General features: G+C 38.1%; 1 protein-coding gene across 2 annotated transcripts; it reads right to left on the bottom strand.

Moving 5' to 3' along the window:
• Positions 1-4,554: 4,554 nt before the first annotated feature.
• On the bottom strand, positions 4,555-20,564 carry LOC128512745 (protein APCDD1-like). Of its 2 annotated transcripts, none has more exons than XM_053486146.1 (6): positions 20,213-20,564; positions 13,101-13,287; positions 11,784-11,994; positions 10,070-10,384; positions 6,220-6,541; positions 4,555-6,135 (listed from the first exon to the last, which is right to left on the bottom strand). In XM_053486146.1, the coding sequence occupies exons 1-6, from the start codon at positions 20,280-20,282 to the stop codon at positions 5,684-5,686; spliced, it is 1,557 nt and encodes a 518-aa protein (XP_053342121.1). In that variant the 5' UTR covers positions 20,283-20,564; the 3' UTR covers positions 4,555-5,683. The 2 variants fall into 2 exon arrangements, with proteins under 2 accessions (XP_053342121.1, XP_053342122.1); XM_053486147.1 differs by having other exon boundaries at positions 13,101-13,284.
• Between the last annotated feature and the right edge of the window lie 5,375 nt (positions 20,565-25,939).

Raw genomic sequence — 25,939 nt, 5'->3', positions numbered from 1 at the left:
TTACACCCTGACGCCACGCCACAATAAACTCACACTTCCCAGACAACACTGTGCATTTGTGTGTTACTCAGACTAGCAGAGTTTTTTATTTTATTTTATTTTTTTATATGCTTTTATGCAATGAGTTTTTCCATAATAATAATAAAAGGATTTCTTGGTTGTGAGCTAACATCTTTGGTCTCAGATCACTTGATATGATTTAGCGCCTTCGTAATCAAAGAACATCGAGAAAACAAGCCCTGGCAGACATTTTGGAATGTCTGTGTGGATACCAATGTTGCATTGTACGACTATCGTGACAGAATCTGAAGCGTCTAATCTGATGTGTGGCACAGGTGAACTGATGTGCAACTGATCTTACACAGTTTACTGAAGAACTTGAACAAGATTTTGGTGTGTTTTGCCTTATCTGCCTAATTAGAATAAAATAGAATTTAATTAGAGTTAAATAGAATATAAACACCTCAGTCGAATTGATCTAGCCAGATCAGAATGAATTTTCAATCCGAATGAGATGTGAGAGGAAAGATGTTGACCTTTGATAATCCGTAATTTAGTGTGTTTATAATAAAATATATATTAATAATAAAAACACATGATTAAATCATTTCTCTCTTGCTGGAATTTTTTTTTTTTTTTGCGGTGTGCCCCATGTGAAGGTAACATTATGTGACTTGAGTTTGCAGAAGGGACACTCTGTCTCGTTAGCGGTTTATTTGGAATTCTATCCACTAGCTCTGTCGCTGAGGAAGGGACACTGATTGGCTAATATTTCAGTATATGATGTATATGATGTATATAACCAATCACAGACGAGATTGAATTCTTGATTCTTGATTCTTGATTGAGATGAGCAACGGGTTGGCACAGTGGACCATCCGATCCACACACAACTTAGCACAGGTTCTATGCCGGATGCCTTTCCTGATGCAACCCTCCCATTTTACGTTGGCTTGGGATCGGCACTTGGTTTGTTCAGATTAGACAGATCTGTTAATTTTAAAATCAGATTTAATAGTTATTTAAAAACATATGAACATGTAGATGGATTTATTTGCATTTGTATAAAGCGTGTGGGTTAAAGGTCTCCAATTTAGTACCTGTTATTGAAGAATTAATGGAAAGGTAAATTGTTTTAACATTTTATATTGAGTCAAATTTCCATTCTAGAATACACAGAAAGTCTAGGCATCTAAACCACACCGCAGGAATAATCAGTGATTTAACTGGTTTAATAGAATTCGGTGTTGGGTCTTATTCAGCCATTCACTGCACCTGCACTACAGTACTGTGTGGGACATTTTCCTGGCTACAGTTTAACCTCAGACTTGAACCCAAAACACATATTTGGTGCTATTTCTTCCTCGTTAGTCTGGGGACACACTTTCAACTAGGTGTGCTGGGATGTGTGCTTATGCACAAGCCTGTGTGTAAACATGTGGTGTCTCTGATGTGTTACTGTTTGACTGTGACTGTGTGTAGAATGTGTGTATGTGTGTGGGATGAGGTTCCAGCTGCTGGCTTGTCGAGGCTGATGAATTGCATGTCTGTGTTTCAACCCTGCAGTGGAAAGACGCGAAACCCGATGAGCTCATGGATTCCAAACTGTGTTCGAGCTGCCTTCTAAAAAACGATAAAATGGTGAGTATATAGAGTAAGTAATGAAGAGGTGGATACAGATGGATGAAGAGGAACATGAAGAAGGGTAAATGAAGTGGCAGATAAATAAGGGATAAATGAACAAATAGGAAGGAAGAAACAGACAGGGAAACAGAGAAGCGAAAAAGGGCAGAAAGAAAATCAGACATCGAAGAAAAGGTAAATGAAAAGATGGAAGGAATTAATAAAAGTAATGACAAAAAGAGAAGAATAAAAGGAGAGGAAATTGGAGGGAAATGGAAAAATAAGAGAACAAATATAGGGAATTTAGAAAAGGAAGGAATGAAAGTAAATAGGCTCAAAGAAAAAAAAAAAAGGGAAAACTTTCTAGGAGGGGAAAACCAGGATAGTAAGGGATGGAAAGAAAATAAGGAATGAAAAAAGGACAGAAAATAAAATTGAACTTAAGCCTAGAATAAAAATTGGTGTAGGATTTCCTATACCTGTGCCCCTTACATCCGAGTCTGGCATGGACAGGGCACTATGGCTGCTCAGTCACCTCTTTGCCACACCCGCCTCGACCGTGGCTGATACCTTACCGCACAGAAAACCCACCTCGTTCCCCAACTAATGATTGGCTTAGTGGCAGGAGGGAGCTGCAGGGCTTTAGCTTGGCTTCCAAGTCAGAGATCAAGAACATGGGAGGTCACATGGATGAGGGTCAGACAGACAGGCAAGCAGCAGGGCCAAGGATGACACACGTCTACAGGGTAGGTCAAGTTTTACATCGGTCAGACAAGATGAGACGGAGTATAAATACAGTACACTTTACAAGTATTAGGAATGAATAACAAAAATCTCCATAACGGAATCAAGACAAATTAGCACAATTCCACAAAAACTATTCTTGTACACAGCCCCTTTTCAGGAGTGTGATGTCATCATGAGCATCATCCCTGGTGATGGCCCATGTCAAGCCGCAAACTGGGAGTTTATAGCGCCAGTGCCTCTCCCATGGTCTGAGCGAAAGTTTTCCCTCCCTGGCACTGTGATGTTGTGGTTTTGGACTCTCGATGAGGTTGTGTTTTGGCTTGGTTAGTAAATGTACTGAATATCATTTAGGCAGATTGTTACATCATTCCCGTCCACATTCTATGTGTTTCCATTACTTCCCTCATCTTAAGTACATAGCAGATGCATCAGTCTGTATCTTACTAGTGAACATCTCCATATGTTTTTAATGAGTTTATTGCAAGTTTTTAATCAGATCAGACCAATCCGATTTATCTCCAATAGTACACACAATCCAGTGACTTAAAATTAATATCATTATACATCGTGGTCGACAAAATGATGTAGATACAGCGAACAAGACGGCCCCATCTTAGCCTCCTTCAAGGTGGAAGGACAGCCCTGGACGACACGGATATGACTGCGGTTCTGGAAGAGCGCAAGCGACTGCAGACGTAAATGAGCAAGCAGCAGGAGTAAAACCAGCAGCCTAAGGTAACATCAGGGGACCACAAGTGGAAGAGATTGAAATTAAAAAATAAGTCTTGTTGAATTATATGGATTAAAAGTGTCCCTAGCATAAACCAACATAACTTTCATTTTCCACCACTTCGAGACCACTGGAACTCACAACAGTAGGAAATCTGAGTGGTTTATAGACCCACAACAATTTAAAATGTCGAAAAGATTTGACTGCTGTCTGCTTGAATTTGTGGTGTGTGACAGTCAGTAAAGTTTACCATGTTGATCCATCAGGAAGTGGTTCGGTGTTTGTTTTTTGCAAGTACAACTGCATATCATGTTAAGCATGGACACAAGAAAAAAAGAAGACAAGCCAACTCTTTAGCATTATGGCAGCAAACCTGGTTATAAGTTAAGTTCAGCCTTTATTTGTCACACATACAGTACATTACTGTACAGTGAAATTCTTGATTCTTCGCATATCCCAGGTCCTTTTAGGAGGCAGAGTGCAGGGGCAGCCATTTTAAGGCGCCCCTGGAGCAGACAGGGTTAAGGGCCTTGCTCAAGGGCCCAACAGCGGCAACCTGGGGCTTGAACCGCCGATCCTCCAATCTGTAACTCAGACTTTGATCAAGGACTATTATACATATTTAGTGGAGCATGACAATAGACCCTTATCCATTCTAGTATATTTGCTGGTTTTTGGTAAAGCTCAGCGCCCCAAACACACCTCCTCAAACTCCAGCTCTCTGATTGGCCGTGACATGGCCAACAGTTCTTTCCCATCACTCCTAGTCGTCATAGCATCCGTCTTCATTGAATTCTTCCTCGGCATGCTCATCCTGTAGATGGACAAGTTGAAGGGAGAGAGACCGAGACAGCTTAAACACACATCTGTGAAGCATCATGATGTCCTCAGCCTCACATATGGTTAGTCCAATAAAAGAATGAGAAGGAGAGAAATATGCAGGGAGATAAAGAAGGAGGAGAAGCAAGACTCTATCTCTTTATTCCCACACTAATAATGATAAATAAAATCTTTTCGTTCCTCACATCACCACTACCACACTCCTCGCTCTGAATGTTAGGCTACATTTCCTTACAAGAAATAAATAAAATGGGGGAAAATTCAGTTTGTACAGCTGTAGGTTTTTTTTTTGTCTTCAGTCTGATTCATCCATGCCCTTTTCCCCACATACTATACACACACACACACACACACACACACACACACACACACAATCTAAACCTTTTTCATGGTTTTAACCCCGTGTTGTCTTATCACAGAACTACTTAGCAATACCTGTAATTAACAGAGAAATGTGTAAAACTCTTGTCAGTCTTGAGCCTCAGGGTTGTGTCTAGACGCTGTGATAAGACGATATAGGGTTAAAAAGTGAAACATGGCTATCGTCACCTGACAACTTACATGCACATTTGTTATTTCCACAGATTAAAGAGTAAAAAGAGACACGTATTACATACAATCCACTCAAATATTTAATTTCTATTCTTACAATCCAGTTATTAGGACACAGTCTTTTAAGGCACTTACAGTTAATGATGCATTTAGTTCAGCTGTGGATCTACATAGTCTTTCCTAACAATATAGTACTCTGTATCAAAACAACACACACAAATCTGGAGGAACCAATACATGTCTCATAACCTCTCTGTCTCAAACAGTTTCCCGTTTTACTCGGCTTGCTTTTTCAGCAAACACAATCCATACCAGTGGGGGAAATTAATATTGCCATTTCATTTCCGATCCAGTTCTGGATCAAACTGAGATGAAAAATGTCAGGTTTTGGTGGGACGTCCGAAGCCACAATTGCTTGGAATATTTTTCATGCCATAGCCCTCATACAGTAAGCAAATACGTTTGCGCTTGCAGCATGCATGCAGACATCAAGAACCAGCAGGAAATCAGAACTGGCACTCTCCTGCTGGCCTGTTTCAGCGTTTTTCCAAACGAAATATGAACAACATGTAAGAGCTTGACAGTGTCCTGTATCACGAATGAAACCTCAATGTTAATACTTTACCATCCTGAAAGTTCATCACTGACAATATGGTACACATGCATCCTCTTTTCATCTACACAACCCTGAATTGGTTCATTTAGTAATTATAAAAGCACTCTCACATCCACCATCATCTCATAGAAAAATATATTTGTTAGCATTTATTTTGTCTACAGTAAAGGTTGAGAAAATATACAGAAAACCCTTTTTCACAAAGCTGAGAACATAACGTAGAAGTTATCAAATGCTTTTTTTTTTCTTTTTTTTTTTAAATATGGGAACCATACAAGTTGCCAGTCATGCTTTATTAAAGTGCAGTTACTGTGGTGCAGCAGTTTTAGTTCTCTTTTCACTACAGAGGAAAAGATAAAAAAGGAAGATATTTTGCCTCTCCACACGTTTCTCCATCTCCATTTAATCCACCTTTGATGTAGGCCAGAAACCAGAAAATTGAGCAGATTGCCCAAGTGTCTCAAGTAAACCTGCTCAAAGGGGGCCAGAGTGCGCGCTCACGTTTCTCTGGTCCTCTTGTGTCAATATGTACAAAGATGTACAGAATTATCAGTTCAGCTTCAGGGGTTGTTCTTTCAACCAAGGAAGGGTATAACCAGCACATATAAACCCACAAAAACCACCATCAAGTAGCTTTGTTGAGCTGGGCAACAGCTGTTATTCAGCTTGTGCTGCAGTTTTGAATGGTGATCAAGGTTCCCCCCTGACTTTTGGCTACTGGCTGAGCATTGCACCAGCGGTGTCTGGTAAGAGGTGGCACGTTTTTCAGGCCGGTCAGGACTGGAGCCATCGCTGGGACGCTGGCCGTTATAGAGCACGTAGTGACCATGAGCGTCCTGCTCCATGCGAAAGAGCTCGTACTCTGTGTGCGGGAGGTGGATCCCTAGGGCCTTGCAGCCATTCGTCGATGTTACGTCCTGCTCCACGCCAATGTGCCACGAGCCTTGAGCACCACATTCATTTCCATCAAAGATGTTCAGGAGGGATGTAGTGCTTGGGTCCATCGGTACCACCCTCATGTGGTTCACTACAACCAGAAAGACATCGTAAGTTAGATCTTATTTCTCATATTTTATTTTACACCCATGTCTAAAAAGATGCGGACTCTCACCTTCAAACACAAACTCAGTTCCTCCCATGACGTGCGTGGAGAGAACGCTGTGGCTGTAACTCCCTTTTGCAAAGATGCTGAAAGTTGGGTGCTTGCAGACAGGATCTGAGTAGTGGTAGTAGTGACCCTCCCATGTGTTGTTGTTATCATGGAAGATGAAATGTCTCGTGAGGAAGAGTGCGCCTGGCCGAACTTCACACCGCTGGGAAACCCACTGGCCGTGCAGGTGTACACTGAGCTCATGCCGCTGCGGAAGGATGGGAGGGCGGAACTCATCCGAGTGTGAGATGATCTGACACGCGATGCAGTTCTGCTCGTGATTCTGAAGGTGAGAAGGTGGAGAAAAAGCATTTAGGGGATTTTAAAATTTAACAGCTGGAAATGCTTTCTTTCAAGAATGTTCCCGGCATTGTTCCTTAGTTTAAAGGGTGTTAAACGGCATGCATAGACATGGTAGTAATGTCCAGAATTAAGTGCATATTTTCAATATTTAGAAATGCTGAATGATAAGTCAAAAACAGACAAAACAACACAACAGGATGAGTATTTTTTCCTTTTTAAATAATTCTGCATTGTATTTTATTAAGCTAATTTTGCATAAGGTGAGCACTTTTACACTTGCACAGAAGTTGTGATTACAAATGCATGCCATATGGATGATTATTACACCAGAATTCCAACATATTTGTGTGGGACAAGTTGAAATTCCATTTGGTATTTTTTTTTTTATGAATACCAGATAACCACAAGGGGACAGTGTCAAACACCTGGACAGTGTCAAACACCTGGATATTTAAAGAAAGAAAAAGGCATTTCTACATAACTAAACATTCTAAATGCTCTAACCAGGATAAGTAAGAAACACTTTATGCTTTACACTTTTCTGTGGTATCCCTGCATGTGTACAACAAGCACAAATAATGCAAAAAGTATTTATATATTCATATACAAATATATATATATATATACATAAGCAACCGTTTGGCCCATATGAAGTCACATTAAGGAGAAATCTATTCCGCTAATTTCAATGTCTAAAAATAACAAATAAAAAAAGATATTGCTTAATAGGTCCCATTTAAGGCAAATGGGTTATTATTTATTTCTTTAATGTTAAAAGTATACTCCGTGATTCCCATATGCTAACAATGAGATGGATATAGAGATAACATTAAAACACTTTAAGCACATGCTTTTACGATAAATAATAATAATAAAAAAAAAAACCTGTGTGTGTCAGAAGTTATGGTCAAACGTAACTGGCCATATGTTTAGACTTTACTAGCAAACAGGGGCTGTGAAACAGGATCGTCAGTTTTGGTTCAAAAGCTTAAACAGACTGCAGTGTCCAACACACGGATACCAATGTGTGTCCAAGGGATTATATGTTCTGTCTGGGAGAGGAAAAACAGGTTTGACTTCTTCGATAACTGGAGAGCTTTACATGACTACTTTTATGCTTTGGAAGTTTTTTTTTATTATTTTTTTTATTATTTATTTTATGGAAGGGCAATAAAAGGTGTACGTTCCTTTCCTCCTGTGATTCAGTGTGTGAAGCAAAAATGTAATGATGTGCGTCTCTTCTCTGGTACAAACTCCAGCACAGGAAACAAAGAAAAGAAAAGACAGACTGCATGTGTGGACAAGATGTGTTCACCTCATTGTGCTGATGAAGATTTCACTTGATTAATCCCTGATCTTCTGGCTAACCTCAGGCTTAGCAATGCAACACACCAGACAACACGTCTCACTCTCTCTCTCTCTCTCTCTTTCTTTCTTCCTGGCTCCAGTTTCTCTTTCATTTAGCCAAATCTATCTGAAGTCATTTGGAAGTTGTGATTACTGTAGTTAAAAACACCACATGAGAAAAACGACATATATTTTCCTTTCACGTCACTTTCTGCATCATTAAAACCTGATAACGCCAACATCTGACTTGCCTGATTTGCCAATCAATTAACAATCAACACCACTTATAGACTGCCTCAAACTGGTTTGGAATGGGACGATGGAAAGCAGTGGCAGAGGAATGGGAAAGGAGAGGAAAACAGTTGTGACTGCTGCTCATGCTGCTCTGATCCACCCAATAACCACAAATGAACAGAGTGGCACTCTCGAATCCTCTGAAAACAGATCCGGAGCTGGGCACGGAGCAGCTATTTGTGATTTATGGCTGGAATTGTCATTACAGCAGTAAAACGTCTAAAAAAAGGAAGGATCCCTCCTCTTCTGAATGGCAGAGTTGTTAATTAAATGTCTTTTATCCATAGGTCTGCTATGTTTGGCTGATGTGGTCACAATGCATCAAAGTGTAGACCAAATCGTTAGGCTTGATTAGAATGAAAATGAGTGCCACATGCTTCAGAGCTCATTTACGGTCCTTGTTGTTTTTTTTTCTCCCTCTGTGGTTTAGTCTTTAGAGCAACTCTTGTTTGAAATTCCATGTGGCTGGATTGTGTAAACCGTGTTTAATGGCACACATTTATGTGGACATCTTTTTCTGTAAGGAGTGCTTTCTGTCTCACTTAAGCAGATCTGAAATTATACCAGACACCAAACGTTATGAGCTTTTGGAAAGCTGGGAAGTGAAACGCACGACGTTTTCCACATTTTTACTATACGGTTCTTATGTCCAAGACCAGTCTGCTCGTTTGTGGTGATCTTTGCTCTATTTCGAAAGCATCCCATATAAAACACTTGAAAGGCGTTATATTCTGTAAACTCAAAGTCCAAACTTGAATGAGGCCTTTATTTCTGCTTTGTGGACAAAGACAGAGCCAGAGCGATGGCTGAGAAACAGAGAACTTTCCAATATTGCCCCAGGCATGCATGAAATCAGACCTGGAATGTGTTTGCTGGAATAATTCATACGGCCGCGTGAATTCTACAAATACCACATGTTGATGGCTCTGGAAGATTCTCAGGGTAGGGTTCACCTTTCAGGCTGCTGCTTGGAGGAGCTTAACACTGAAAGACTTGGACATAATCTGATCACCATTCCATCCTTTTCAATAGACCACTGACCCTATGCTGATCTGCAGAATGTTAAATCATCTAAATCATCTGAAACAAGGCTTGGTTTATTTAGACAGCTGTTTAACGCTGGGCTAGTGCATGATGTGGCCTGTGCTACGACATGTATCCAAATGAGACAACTGCTGGCCAGGAATGCACACACTTGTATAAAGGGGATCAGGAGACAGACAATGTGAGTGACTGTGAAGGACGAGAGTATGAGCCAAAGTGTAAACGGACTGAAATGCTCATCAAAGCTCAAATCAGGGCAATTTCACTGTCGATTTATTTCGAGTGTTTGACATAGCGAGAGCCGTGCCAAAGTGTGGTAAGCAAAAACCACTGTGCCTAAAGTTTTACTGAGAACTTTGATCTTGCAGTGGGCTCGTTTTATTGAGGTAAACAGACTGAAGTGGTTGACACGAAACTATGCTTAAAAGTAGAAAAGCAAAAAAAAAAAGTCCTCGCCGAGAGATCAGAGTGTGAATCATTATGTAACATGGTTGCGGCTTCCGTCCTGGAATATATAGATCGTGTCTTTATATGAAGTTAAATTACTAAATGATACAAAAACCACAGCTGGTTGCTTGTTTCCTCCAATTTCTATCTTTCAGCTAGGAAACCATACTTTCCATTTTTACTCATGCATGCACACAGACACCTACATATGATTTCAATCTGATTTACAATATTCAAATCTTTTCATGCACTCCTCAACCCTTGTTAAACCATGAAGGTCTCAAATTGCCTCCCAGCATTTTAATATGTTCATATGGAAAGAGCATAAACATATATAGTATGCGGCGTGCACACTCACACTCACACATACACTGACCTTGGCGTTCTGCAGTGGTGGCTGATAGCTGGAGGGCTTGTGGTTCATCCGTTGGCTCGGATCAGTTTCAATATCACCTAGGAAGAGTTCCTCCACCGGCTGCTCCATATTCCTGTTCACGTATTGCTTCTCAACACGCAGCAGTTGCAGCTCGTGCATGGTGAAGTTCAGGCCGAGGAAACAGTTGCAGTTTCCTTCCTCGCTACACAGCTCATAACTTATCTTTGGCTCCAAGATGGCTCTTTTCATTCCCTCGCAGCTCTTTGCCAAATGCCTGCTAAGCTCCTTTGCTGAGCCAGTTGAGTGGCACACCACCTAGGTTATGGGTAGAACAGTAGGAAATCAGTGTCTTAACATCCCATGGATACAGTACATTACAATACACCTTGACCATAGTCTCTGACTGGCAAATCATTTTGATTGTCTTCTAGACTTGAATGTAACCATGTCAGTGAGCATAACTAAACCAGTACAACTAAACCAGTACAACTAAACCAGTACAACTAAACCAGTTTTTAATACTTAAATACTATTTTCTCCTCTACACTCAATGCAAAGCAAATACTATTTAACACTCTACAGAGCAATTCCATGGGTGCAATAAAGAAAGGAGAGGGGTAAGTATAGATCCCACCACAAACGGACCCTAGGCTGAAAATAAATATCTGTAAGAATGAAAATTGTCCAGGGTGGGTGGCCCAATTTATTTGCCTGTTTTGGTGTACAAACTTGATATCCTTGTTCCTTAATTCTCCAGTTTTTGCTGTAATTCCATAAATATTTTAAGAGGTGGTTATATGAACCCCAAACCTTAAAAAGCACCATTTGATACATTGAATTAAACCTTATTTGAAATACAACACAACGCAAGAAGTAATATTTTAAATAATTGCTACACAAGTTACATATAACCTGGCAAAGTGCTTATTTTAAATGACTGGCTTAACTGATTCTTGAACAGTATAAAGTGCTTTGGCTGGCGTTTCTCCAGTTCCCAACTCACAACGTTTAATCCTAACTCGCTCCCTGATTCACATAAATGGGTGAAAAATATATAACCGTAAATTCCCCATATCCCCTCATATATGACCTCTTGGTAACTGTTCAGAGGGACGTTATGAAGAAAAAAGAAACTTGGAAGGAAGCGATGAACTATGCCTCTGGTAAGTGTATGTACATAGTACATTTTAGCTTGCTTTGCTAATCTGCCAATGAGGCTAATAGTAGAAGCTATAAAACGTAATTCAAATAAACCTTTGTCAAACTGATCACAGTATTATTTAACTTGTGCTCAATTAGGTAGATTTAGAGGGTGTAGGATTTATAGCTTCTACTGTTTCTCATTGGAATGAATAAAGGGGACAGTATATACTGTAGCACATTCACAAGTGATAACATAAGCGGCCGCTACTTGCCCACAGTAGACAACTTGCCACTTTCTAGAGTTAGAAAGAATAATAATTTTTTATTATAATACTTATTTTATATTTTATATTCCTTATTTGAATACTCTATTTTCTTTTTTTCTTTACATTTCAGGTCGTGTCACTTATTTAGCATGAGCAAAAACATACACCACCCTCATTATTTATTTATTTTTATATTTTATCACACCAAAAACCTTTTTGTAAAAATCCCCATCTACCCTCATGGCCTATAACATATTATAAATGTTATGTGATGTATGTTACAGTATGCCGTCATGCCATCTCACCTGCATATGGTGGATTTTGTAGTCCGCTTCAGTGCCACCACGTATGACCCACGAAGCTTGGCGCATGTGCACATGGCCCTGGATCACCAGTGTGTAGCTGGGCACTGTGCAGTGGTTGTCAGAATAGTAGAACTGGTGGGCTTGAAACGTGTGGTTATGTTGGAAGTGGTAGAGTCGGGTGATGAACTCCGGCCCAGGACGTACCTCGCAGCTGCCATGGGGTTATAGGTATAGGTTAGAAATGAACATAAAGTGAAGTATCCGAGCACACATGTTCCTATTCACTATCAATTATATAAAGCAACATGATGACATTATAATATGCAATGCTGGTAACGTACAATCACAAATAAAATAAAAAAAACAACAACAAACAAACAAAAAAAAAGAAAAAACGCCATAAATAACGGAATTGACTCTTTCTCTAGCTAGTAAACATCAATGCTTTATATTTAAAGTTCTGTAAACATTTGGTGAATTTTCCATGAATAGTTGGGGACAGTTAAGAAGATCGAAAAAAGTGTGACTCGAGGCAAAGGATAATGAACCTTCGCCGGTAGGCTAATGTTAAAAAAATAAACATTTTTACAAATGTGACTGTTTTAATTTCAATTATATTCATAACACTACAGTAGATGTAATTTCCACAAATTGAGCTGATATTCCTTTAAATAACTTTTGGGCATTTTTTTCTTTTAAAAATGATATTTTTCAATAATGTATGTACAGTATTACATTTTAATAAAGTAAAAAAAACATTCAGACACACACACACATATTTTTTTTCCTTTTTATGAATTAGTATGTATTCATGTAAAAATATTACCTAAAAAATTTCATTATAAAATCCAGCCTGATAATCTCTAGTCATTCCTATTAGGGATAGGAATGAACACGGAAAATAGAATATAACCTGGAAAGTTTCATTAAAGCATATCATCTAAACTCATTTAAAATATAGATTTAAAAAATGTTTTTAAACAAATCTTTGGTGTGTTTCCATTCTAATTGTGTTTATATAATGTACATTTGAAAAATAATTAACATGACCAATACTGTTTAAAATTATCACCTGTAGGTTTTTCCTTCAAAGTTGACTTATGTTCTAAAATTATTTCCGTTAAAAAAAACAGAAACGCAGTTGTTGCGAGTTACAGTCCATGATGGCCAAAGACTACGCCATAAATTATTAATGGTTTTAACAAACAATCCATAATTTACATCTTCACCTGTACAACATAAAGCCTAGATTTTTATATCTGGCATTTTTCACATTCACAATTTAGAAGCAAATCTGATCCCAGATTGTGTCCTTACCTGGTGGAAACCCAGCGGCCCTCTATATTAGGGGGCATCTGCACAGTGACACGTGCTCCATTATGGAGCCGCTTTAGCATGTGCTGACACTGAGCCTCTTTGGGCGGCCAGCTCAAACTCTTTTCCAGAGCCAGACGCGGTGATCGACTGTCCGCTACATACAGAGAAGATCCCACTGTCCAGTCTGCTGAACACATGAAGAACATGTTTAGTTGTGCCTAATTTATAATACATTTAGTCATAATCATAAATATTATATAATAAACACAGACAGTGTTTCAAGTAATCTGTGGCAGACAGCAATGGCTCAGTGATGGACTCCTTTGTACAGTATGTAACATAATTACTCTTCCAACTGTTTATATACATATATTTTTTTTGTATGAGCTGGAAGGACATTTATACGCTATTTAGATAAATTGGCAAAAACTTACTTTCCACAAGGAAGTTATGTAAATAACTCTTTTCAAAGCCTTCAAAACAGCCCCACTCACATGATGATTAAAAAGTTGGAAAAATATTGAGTTGTAAAATGAGTAGCCATTAGCAGTTAGTTTATTGGATACATCACATCTGCTGATATACTGTATGGAGTCATATTATTGTCTATAAACTGTAAGTTTGAGATAACATTGTTAGACATATTTATTAGCTTATATTGGGTTAAAATAGACATTGCTATTGTCACCGCTATACCCTAAAAATATCCTAAGGAACTTAAAGAAAAACATGTTTAAAATGAAAGGTGATTGAGCAAATCGAGAAAAAGGTCTTAAAAGGTCTAAATCTAAAGGTCCCTGGTTGAATCCTGGTCTTCAGCACTGCTGGCTGAGCGTCTGGTGCTGATGTCTTAGTTGGGTAAAGATTCGGTCTAGCAAACAGGAGATGCTGGGTTTAAATCCCAGCAGTGCCTTAGGAGGTGTCTATGCTCAGAAAGAGCTTTTTCTGGAATTTTGCTTGGGATCAATAAAGTATCTTTGGTTTGGGAATTGTAGGTTTGTAAATTATTATTATGGATAGTTGTGAGGCAATGCTTTCAAATAAAATTCTAATCCTTATGTGGTCTTAAAACTTTGTATAACACTGTACTATAAAACCTTCATAGAGAACCTTGTTTGGAAACTTCGTCTCAAAACTTTGTTCTGTCTTTCAGTTGGACGAAACTATTGCATTTCAAGCATTGTAGTATCTTTCCACAACAAAACAGTCAGCTTTCCACTTCATATAGTACTCATTAGTGACCAAGCATAACGGGACAATTAATCTAAAATGTAAGCAGTCAAACATTTACTTGCACTATAATACAGTAGTAATTATATAGGCTCATGACTACCAGTGACTATTTCCATAAATATATTATCTTAGAGGGATAGTTCAAGGTTTTTTAAAGTCTGCCTTAAATCAAATTTGATGTGCATAAAAGTACATTTCCATAGGTCTTTGTCAATACAAATTTTTGCTTTGCACACTGTCAGTTTGTCACCCGGAACGTATAATAGAAACTTCACTGCTGGCGTTCAGAGCAGGCAAATTTATACTGATCAAGACCTATGATAATATACTTATATGCACATCAATTTTGATTTAAAACAGACTTGAAAAAACAAAAACTGAACTATCCCTAAAGCAAATATCGGATATAGTATTGCATTTAGCTGATGTAGATGAAATTGAAAACTCCACATAAAGTATATTTCGCATCCTTAAATAATGGTTTGAGCCGAACAGTTCACACTAAACTCTGTATAATAATTCAAGATTAAAAAATAATAAAACATGTAAGAACATTTATGACTTAGAAATTAGATGATGCAGATGTGTGGCCTGCTTGGCTGCAGCTGTCTTAGCTGTCTTCCTCTCCTTGTTATTCTAAGGCATTATTTATGGAAATGTGCAATGTGTTGGAAATATACAAAGTTCTGCAAAGGGAAAGCTTGTCATAGTTCATCACAAAAAAAAGAAAGTAAGCCAATATTAACCTTGCTGACATGTTTACAGTGTTTTGAGTTATAGATGTTAAACCATGATAATGAGTATCATGCTTTGTATTTTGCTAATTCCTTAAGGCTGTTTAAATGTCACACATTCCACAGGTTAATTATTAATACTACTTGGAATGTCTTTGCTTCTCTATACATCTATTAGGAATTGTTACAAATGTCTGTAATTACTATGATGGATGCACACAAGATATGATCGCTCCCATCGCATCGGAATAGGGTCCTCATCAGGGGACTCATCAGACCACATGACCTTTTTCCATTACTCCAAAGTCCAATCTTTATGCTCCCTAGAAAACTGAAGTCTTTTTCTTTTATTAGTTTTATCAACAAGTTATTTTCACACAGCTGTATAATGGCCAGGTTTGTGAGTTCTCATCACATTGTGTGTGGAAATGCTCTTACTTTTACTATCAAAAAAGGTGTGATTTCATTAGTGATCTCTGAGTGTTCATGCTCCGATCATCCAGACATCTGGGGTTCAGCACTAGATTTTAATAATGTGTTAGATGGTTCTTAGGTTCTACCATCTTTCACACAACACATTAGATTTCATGTCATCAGCCGAAATTGATTGCTTTGACTTTTTTTGTCAAGTTTGTGTTGTAGGGATTGATAAGCCTATGGGACAAATAAAGGTATATATCTAATCTTATCTTATCCTATATGTTAATATAATGTATGTAAGATACTGTATATCCTTGCAAGAGACTGAATAATTTACTGTGTATATTTTATTATTCACTACTTTCAAAAAGGGTTCAGATATGTTTAGGCAAGGGACAATAAAAAAAAACACCCTATGCTTAAAAAGGCATACAGAATATGGTAAAATTGTAAATTTGCAGGGGACATTTATACTTTAAAATCAGTATAAAAGTTAATTGTAGAGAATGGTGCCTAGTATGTAAAGGATATCATAATGTTTCCAGACACACAAGTGTTTAGTCCATCGAAACTAATGCTGCTACAGACAAAAATCACAAAGTTTTCTACTGTGGGTTATAATAACATAATTACTTTAGTTAATTGATTTCATTCAAAATATTTTTTTCATAGAGCATTAGCATCATTTTCACCAATTTTCCCAAGTGCTCTGAAAGACGTGACCCAGAATCTTGACCCAATTGGCTAACAAGCCCTCTTTCATGTCTCATATCAGTGTTCTATATACTCTGCATCTGTTAACCCTCATCACCTCAATGTCTCTCTCTATCGCTCTCTCTTGCTCTCTCCCCCTCTCTGCACCCCGAGGACATACCAGCTCTATTTGCACCTGCACCTACTCCCACTCATCAAGTCTGCCAAGTGAATAATTCTAAACTGTGATATCTGAAACCACTCTTGAGAAGTTGGCCAAGGCAAAACCCGGAAGGCTTCTATTATGTAAACACACTGCGATAACATAAAAAGGCAACCTGACATGTCAGGAGATTTTGGAATGGCACGTTAGCACACTGGCCTTGTCATTGAGTTGCAGTTTTTTTTTTCAAGGAAGCCCTAGGATATTGTATCCACAGCTATTTATTTATTACTATTGATCTAAAGGTTGATACAGTCTGATGGTATGTTTATATCCATAGATTCATGAGGAATCTAAACCACGCTAAATAGAAGCTGGAACATAACCCTAGACAGATGAAAGTAAATTTGATATTGTATGAAGCTTCATGGACAGAATAAATCCAGTGCAGTGATGAGCCATTGGAATAAACAGGATCTTCCTGTGATAAAATCACCAGCTTTATGAAAGCATACATGATGCCAAAACCTACAGTATAAATATACATGGGCACTGAACTATGGAGAGTATTTATGACCCGTGACCCACAGAGGGCATTTACGACCTACTGGCGTCCTGCAGCCTGGGTACATAGAGAGGACACGACCGGACATGATTTCATTTTAATTCCAGTGCACGAGTATCCTGCCAGTCTTTGTCTACTGTCTACTGTACTCCTAAATGTTACCAATGTATTGCAAATGAGATGGTGCCTTACCATGCCTGTTTTTCTGCTTTTCGCTTAACAAATCTGCTTTTAAAAAGCCTTCATCTGAGGTTAATTGTCAAACCTCCATGCCTGGAAGCCAAATAGCTCGTTCTCCTCCAGCCTGAGGCCTTTAACCACTTTTTCCCAAGCTTTAATTCAAAAGCACCCACTCAGTTCCCCATGCTTTAACCACCAAGAACATTTCCAGTTGGACGGATCCCATCAGTGAGCTAACGGACCTGGGATGGCTGACAAATGGACGGACGAGCTCCAGATTCGACCAGAGTTGAGAGAAGTCCAGTGCTTCAGTGACATGCTTCTTCTCTTTTAAAGCACTTTACAGCGTCTCCTTTTATGTCTGAGGGACAGCCTGTCTCTGATACAGTAGCCTTTTATCAAGACACATTTTTTTAGTCCTGTGTCAGGACAAGCTTGTATCTACAGTACAATAATTTTATTGGACGCAAAAATGGGTCTTTATGAGCACAGGAGTAAGTGTATGTATTACGTTACATTGCCTTGTGTCTGTTTTGTGTCTAATTAGACTTGGACTAAATATTGTTAGTTTTTATACTTGTCAATGTTACTTTATACTTTTTTTTATTGAGTTGTGCTAACTGCACGTGCCAGCAGCCTAACCATCTTGCATGTTAGTCTATGGGGCAGGATTTCACAGCTTTATTTTTAGTGTTTAGGAAAAAGTCTCTGCATAACATCAACCTGAGCTCTAAGCTGCTCCTTTGGTTTCTCTTCGACCTTATCCTGAGGTCTTATCCAGCATATATTAACAGTAAGCTCTAATCCAGCCTGACATTGGCAGTTTTATGGGTGCCGGGAAAGGCTGTAATAATGTGCTACTTAATTGAACGTTAGATTCCTTTAAACACACTCGAGAGTTAAGTGGATTTGAAAATATCACTTTTTTTTTTTTTTTAACTCTGGGCCAAATCTGAAGTGAAAGCTGAATGTTTTGCCCTCCGGCTGTCATTTGTAGCAGATGGAATGGGTCTGGGTCAAGGCAGTAATTTCCCTCCATGCCAGGCCGACATCACAGATAGCTAAAGTAAAGCCTTTAACTCCAGAATGACCCTCATCTACTCAAGAGCTCCAGGGAGTGCACTTTATTGCTTTCTTGTCCTATGAGAAGAAATGATTTAAACATAATCTCCCTGTTGAACTTCCATAGTATAGCAATTTTGTTCTTACAAAATGTGAGTTTCAGGCCTTTTGGAAAAGACAAAGCAATAAAATAAATAATGGATTAGGGTATCCCTTGCCAGCACATTTGCTGTTTTTCCCAGCTCCAAATCACCCACTTTAACACAGTAAGTACTCGTAATTACCTGATTAACGAACTCAGTTGTGTTCCATGCAGAATAAAAATGAAAATGTTTAGGACAGATGACTCAAGGACCAGAGGGTGCTCATGAGCGCCCTCTGCATATCCTTACTAAGCCTTTTAAACCAAACACAGCAGCAGCCTATGATTCAAAACCTGTTGTAATTATCCAAGCTCAATCAATGCCGAGGGTTTGTTCAGAGCGGGATAATCCCGATGCTGTAACATTAAAGACACCAACAGTTAAAAAAAATTTTCATATAAAATTTGAGTAAAAATTGTTACTTCTTTAATTTCTTTAACTCAAGCAGCTTTAGAGTATCAGATTAAGTAAAATTGATTACACAGCTTGTGATTAAATATCGTGATTTCATCATGATACAGCATTTAAATTTATTAGTGTGATCCCTCACACACCTCAGCATCACTAGAGTGCAGAACTAGAACAATTCTAGGGACAAAATCACAACCAACGGTTCACTTTTCATTACTTTTTTGCTTCTTTAAAATGACAGTCAAGTATTTTAAACTTTATTACATTTTCAAAAACTGTCCCTCTTCAAATAAACCACATATGCCGATTGGATCCAGTACAAAGCAAACATGCTGTGAAGGCTAATATTAGGCAATTTGAGATGCCTTTTGGATTTAAGAAACGTCTATAAATATAGTGCAATAAAAATAAGATAAAAAAATGCTCAAGATCTTGTAGCAGTTACGTTTTGCATTAGTTGTTTAACATGTGTTGTCTGCTTGAGACAGTTTATACATCTTATGATGCAGACGATCAGAATTTACTTTACATATTACAGATATTTAACAGTTTATGATGTGATGTGTTATGATACGGCAGCACATTCTGGACAAAATAATAACGAATTCTCAATGAGTTTGATAAAGATGAAAAGTGGTCTATAGCATAAAAGATTCCACAGGGTAAATATTGTGTAAAATATTTATTAAAAATATACGTTGAATGAAATAAAGAAATAAACTGAATTCTGACTACAAGCTTAATTTTAATAATAACAAATACTGTCTGTGTACAAATACACATATTGAGTACAAATATGTGCTTGAATCGTGTTAAATCAGTGAAACATACCTGATGAATCTACCCATCTAGGAACTGACATGAACGCCAATGGTGATCATTATATTTACTCTCATTTTACAACTGCTGTGGAACATCCAGTCAACATTCACATGCACATTCACACACTACGGCCAATTTGAAAAAAACCAATTAACATTCCTGATTTGCATATCTTTGGACTGTGGGAGAAAACTGGAGTACCCGGAGAAAACCCACCAAGCACGGTCGAGAACATTTAAACTACAAAATGCACGCAGACCCCAAGGTGGGAATCGAACCTGGACGTGCAAGACTATATCTGATGGATATACGGTATGAGCAGATATTATATGATAAAAAGTTTCATTAGAGCTGTTAAATACACTTTTTTTTCAACCTTCTGATTTATATGCTCTATTTAAATGCTTCTTGTAGTTTGTGGTTCTTACTGTAGTTCTCATATTACCCTGTGTATACTGACTGTTTGTGGGATATACAGTGTGCAATCACATCTACAACCTGTCTTTTTGTTCCTGTCTCTATTGCTGATGGATATCTGGAATTTCCTCCAGGATGAATAACGTGCCCCTTAGAGGACTTTATATACTAGGAGTATAGAAGTGGAACCTATTTATATAGATCTCGGAGTGTTACCCGTCCCTGAGAGAGTGTGTGTTCGCGAACATGAGTGAGCGGCTCGGACTCACCCAGCGTCAGCAGCAGCAGCAGCGTTAAAGTCACATCCATTCTCCTGCAGCCTGACACACAGCTCCTCATTGTGTGTGTGTGTGTGTGTGTGTGTGTGTGTGCAAGTTCCAGTTCCAGTTCGGTGCCCAAAATCAAAACGTGCAAAAACGCATCCAGACCTCAGAGAAATCGCCGGAGACCCCGCGGGTTCAGAGCCACCCAGAGCCTCCCGAGTCGCCCGATGAACTGCGGCTGAGCCGCGCAGCAGCGCCGGTGATCCCAAGTGTTCGGAGTCGTTAGAGATTAAAGGAGAGCGATCGCGTTATATCAGGACTAGAGGAGCTCAGAGACATCCTTCAGCTCCAAGTTCGTCTTCGGCCACACTGAAGGCTGATCTCTAAAGTCGGCGCCTTTCATTAGTGATTCACTTTACTGATTCGACTCTTTTGAACATGGTGTTAGGTATGAAGAGGGAATCGAGTCGCGCCACAGCGTTGATTCACTTGATTCAGTGCTCAGAGGGTGACCAGACTCTTACTGTCTCAGACAACAGAGATTATGTGGAATATTTATAGAATTATTATAGAATCATTATTATAGAATTATTCCATTATATATATATATATATCCTATATATATATATATATAGGATAAATAGAATAGAATTTATAGTGACTGGTCTCTGTATGGTGGCTTAGTGGTTGAGCTGTCACCTTGCACCTCCAAGGTTCGGGTCTGATTCTGTGTGCATGCCACCAACAACCCCAACGTACAAAGGCGTGCTTGGTGGTTTTCCTCCAGGACTCTAGTTTCCTCCAAAGACATGCAGATTAGGTTCACTGCCCATAGTATGTGAATGAGTGTGTATACATTTACATTTACATTTAGGCATTTGGCAGACGCTCTTATCCAGAGCGACTTACATTTTTATCTCATTACAATTTGAGCAGTTGAGGGTTAAGGGCCTTGCTCAAGGGCCCAACAGTGGCAACTTGGTGGTTGTGGGATTTGAACCTGGGATCTTCCGAACCGTAGTCCAATGCCTTAACCACTGAGCTACCCCTGGCCCATATGTGTGTGCCCTGCAATGGATTGGCATCCCATTAAGGGTGTACCCCACCTCTTGCCCTAAGTTTCCTGGGATAGGCTCCAGGCCTCCCTTGACCCTGTATACAGGATAACACAATATAGACAATAAGCAATGTATGAATATGTTCTGTATGTGGTACATAAAAATGCAAAAAATGCCACACAGATGTGTGTTTCAGCCACTGGCCCAGCTACAAATGATATGGCAAAGTCAACAGAAAGACTTTCTCCTTTCTTCTAGGCTGTACCGGTCACATATTAGCCACAATAGATACCATTAATTAAGTTGTGTGTGCGCCCCCAGTCTCCTGGATAGGCTCCATGCCCCTCTCGACCCTGTATAGAGGATAAAACGGTATAGACAATGAGTGTGTAAGTGAGTGAGTGAGAGCATGATTCCTTAGCTTGACATCTACAGAGTTGGGGTTTTGCATCTTAACTCATGGCTTTGCGTTTGCATGTTCTCCCCGTGTTTGGTGGGTTCCCTCCAGCTACTCCAATTTCCTCTCACTGTCCAATGACATGCAAGCATAGGCTGACACACCTTGGATGCTTGTTATGGTCTTACAGCCCATCCAAGGTTTCCCCTGCTTGTTCTGTGAGCTCCCTGGGATCGGCTCCATGCACCCTGTGATCTTATAGAATAAAGCGATAGATGGATGGGTCTATGTAATGCCACAACATTTTTTTATCTGGAAGAGTTTTTAAGATATGGTTGTAGACTTCATCTTCACCTTGCATTATCATACTGTGATAAAAAAAAGTAATAAAAAAAACACCTTATTTGTGGCATATGGCTGTGGCTACAACTCTAAATCATGGAATATACATTTGTCTATATACACTTACTTTTTTTTAAAGACCACAGCTTAGTATGTACAACATTTAAAACTTTTACATTTGTAGAATTATAAATTGTATTTTGGATTTTATTTTTCTTGTTACAAAACAATACCAATAAACATAATGTTAATATTGCTATATTTGATATACATACAGTATATAATATGACTAATCAAAATGAGTCATATAACTTCACCTGTTACTGCTCTTGTGTACATGAGAACAGCATTGTGGAATATGGAATAGCAATGTGAAATTTGTTACAATTTGTATTAAAATAGTAATAAAACATATATAAATTACATTTATAAGAGGCTCTACCAAATAAATTTTATAGAGCTTATAGATGTATAGACATCTTCTTTTTCAGACACATATTTGAAATAAATAAATCTGGTCATATGGACAGTGTGTACTGTACAAGTAAGTGCTTTTTTCTGTCCTAACACACCTAATTCAAATTATCAGCTAAAAATGGCTAAAAGAGAAATAAAGCCAGTTTTTACAGTCATTAATGTTTTCCCTCATTTTTCACAATCAAAAGTCCTGTATTGACTTGAACACCCCTTGTACAAGTTGTATTTGCAGTATGTAAGCTGATCTCATATCACCACAGTCAAGAGTGATTTATATGATATTAAACAGGAAATACTTTCTAACAATTACTTTCTATTAAACCGTTCATCTTATATTTTGGGATTTAAACTTTTGGTAAAGTAAAGCGAAAGTCCTTCATTCTTACTAAAATTGTTATTTTCTTCCACTGTAAGATTAACAGAGTCGCATAAGATTTCTAAACAAAGGAATGCCTTAAGGAATAGTTCTGTAATTGCAACTGTTATAACTGCATGACCATATGGAAAGGGGAAAAGCACAAGCATCGAAAATTTGGGTTTGGTTTCTGTGTTCAAAAGACTTTAAACTTTCAGTTTGGCCACAATCGGACATGGTTCTTTCTATCTTTCTCCCTTTCTCGTTGCCTTTTTCTTTCAATGTTCCTTACCCTCTTGAGAGACCCTGTAGCTATACGTATAAGGGAGATAAAAAAGAGAGGCCTGGATGGTGCATATACTGTAAAGTGCTGACTTCATGCATATCTGTTTCTGTCAAAAATAGTTTTTCCTCCCTCACCTTATTCATTGTTCTAACTAAATGTTTTCAGTGTAGGAAAACCACAGGTATTAGGAGAAAAACGGCATCCACACCTCTCTCTCTCTTTTAAGCATGCATACACACACACTCTGACTTTCTCTGCACTGTTCTCCAGTGGTCTAGCCTTCTGAGATCACAAGTAAAGACAAGCTGCGATAAAAAAATCCCACTTGGCAGGGATGAAAAAGCCCACAGAGCTTATTATCTGTGGATTTCCAGTGACCTCACCCCTGATATGAGCCAACTTGAGCACGCAGAATTCTCTTCAGTAAAAGCAGCACTAAAGTGGACTTGTAACAATAAATCAATGAAGATTTTATCCCGTTAATAAATAAAATACTCACAAGCAGACTAGCGTTTCTTCTAGAAAATATAGTGCCTTTTTTTTTTTTACAATTGTAATTATTGCAGCCAAGACTGTGGGTATGTTCGTGTGTGTGTGTTTGTGTGTGTGGTTGTGTGTGTGTGTGTGCGTGTATTTCAGATTGGGAGAAGTGTATGTGTCTAAGGCGTGGTGTACATTCTAAATTATCAGTTTTATTAGTCTCTATGGCGGAGATCCATAGAAGAACTACAAAAATATGTTAACACACCACACCACATGATTTTTTTACCCTGACTTTTGACCCCTGATCTCTGATTTTTGTGTGTCTGTTTGACCACTCATCCACGAATGGCTTTTATACACCCTCTCTGATGTTTTTAACCCACATATGTGTTTTAGAAATTCAAAACAAACACCAGCCTCCTGCCACAGGCACCAAAGAGATCCTGTCGCAGCCAGCACTTAGTTAACCATGAGTCATGTTTTATGTTGTATTTACATAGCGACACATAGCCATGTACATAATGCCAGTGTGGGATTTTCATTGTCTTTAGTCTGCCCAAAACGGATGCTGGTCAAAGGAAATTAATAAGAATTCTAGCTATAGACTGTACATAACGGTAGTCCTATGAATACTGTAGAATACCTGAACAAATACCATACAGACGCCCTAGAGGGTCTAAATAAGGTGTGTGAACAGGAGATCCTCAGAGCGTCTAGCCAATCTATGCATTTAGCCAATCTATGCATCCAAGGTAATGGGATGACTGGATCAGAACAGACATGCCTGATAACTGATAAGAAGGTCTTCGGTGCCAGGTGGCAAAACCTCAACACTAACTGATTAGTAATTCTTTATTTTCCTGAAGCTAACTTTTACAATTTGTAATATGATCATAAATATGATCTCTAACACGACATCTACTGTAGGAAACATGAATACGTAAGTAAATAAGCATGTTATTGAGGGAGTAAGTGGGGAAGGTATGTTAGAAAGTGAGCTGATAGTTAATTTCGTAGCTAAATAAGTAGGTACATGTATTAGTGAGTAGGCAAATATGCAATTAAGTGAATAAAAGTAAATATGTAAATGAGTTAGTAATTAATTAAGTAAATTAATGGTTACATTATTAAATAGGTAGGTAGGTAAGTGAGTAAGTAAATAAGTAAGTAATTGAGTAGGTACTTTAATTTAATTAAGTGAGGTAGTACCTAAGTTAGCAAATAATTAAGAAGTAAATAATAAGTGAGTAATTAAGCATGTATATTAGTGAGTAAGTAAATAACCAACTATGTAAGTGAGTTTGTAAGTAAATAAGTGAATAAGTTAGTAAGTAAATAAGTAAGTAAGTAAATAAGTAAGTAAATAAGTAATTAAGTAAGTACTTTAATTTAATTAAGTAAGTTAGTAACTAGGTAAGCAAATAATTAAGAAGTCAATAATAAGTGAGTAATGGGTTAAGTAAGCATGTAAATTAGTAAGTAAGTAAATAACCAACTACAGTATGTGAGTGTAATTATGTAAAGAATGTGTAATTATGTAAATTAGTGGTTACATTATTAAATAGGTAGGTAAGTAAGTAAGTGAGTACTTGAGTATGTAAGTTAGTAAGTAAATAAGTAAGTAAGTAAATAAGTAAGTAAATAAGTAAATAAATAAGTAATTAAGTGAGTACTTTAATTTAATTAAATAAGTTAGTAACTAAGTAAGCAAATAATTAAGAAGTAAATAATAAGTGAGTAATGGGAGTAAGTAAGCATGTATATTAGTGAGTAAGTAAATAAGCAACTATGTAAATGAGTACGTAAGTAAATAAGTGAATAAGTAAGTAAGTAAGTAAGTAAGTAAATAAATAATTATCTAAGTGAGTGACTAAATAAGTAATTTAGTAAGGACGTAAATAAGTGAGCGAGTAATAAAGTAAGTAAGTTACTAAGCAATTTATTAAGTAAATTAATTACTATTTAGCAAAAATATAAATTGTCCTTCTTTGCTGACAATGTCTACATTTTTGTCCAAAACATATTTATCTGTCTGTCTGCTTGTCTGTCTGTCTCTATTCTTCTCATCATGATTAAGTGATTTTGGCATACATCCTGGGTCTCTAATTAAATTTATTGTTTGGGGGATTTCTTCTCCTGTTGCGTTACCATGGAGTTTGTCACGGTATCACCCGGCCCTTATTCATGCTATACTTTGCTCCACACATCCCCTCTCTCCCCTTCTCTCTCTCTCTCTCTCTCTCTCTCTCTCTCTCTTTTTTTCCCCAGATTACGGATAGGCAGAGGCTGGGATCCGGAACAATGCTCACAGAGAGAGAAGGGATTTAGCAGCCTG

The sequence above is a fragment of the Clarias gariepinus genome, chromosome 25, assembly GCF_024256425.1.
Source record: "Clarias gariepinus isolate MV-2021 ecotype Netherlands chromosome 25, CGAR_prim_01v2, whole genome shotgun sequence".
Taxonomy (NCBI): domain Eukaryota; kingdom Metazoa; phylum Chordata; class Actinopteri; order Siluriformes; family Clariidae; genus Clarias; species Clarias gariepinus.
The sequence above is the reverse complement of the archived record's forward strand: the minus strand, read 5'-3'. Positions and strand labels throughout refer to the sequence as shown.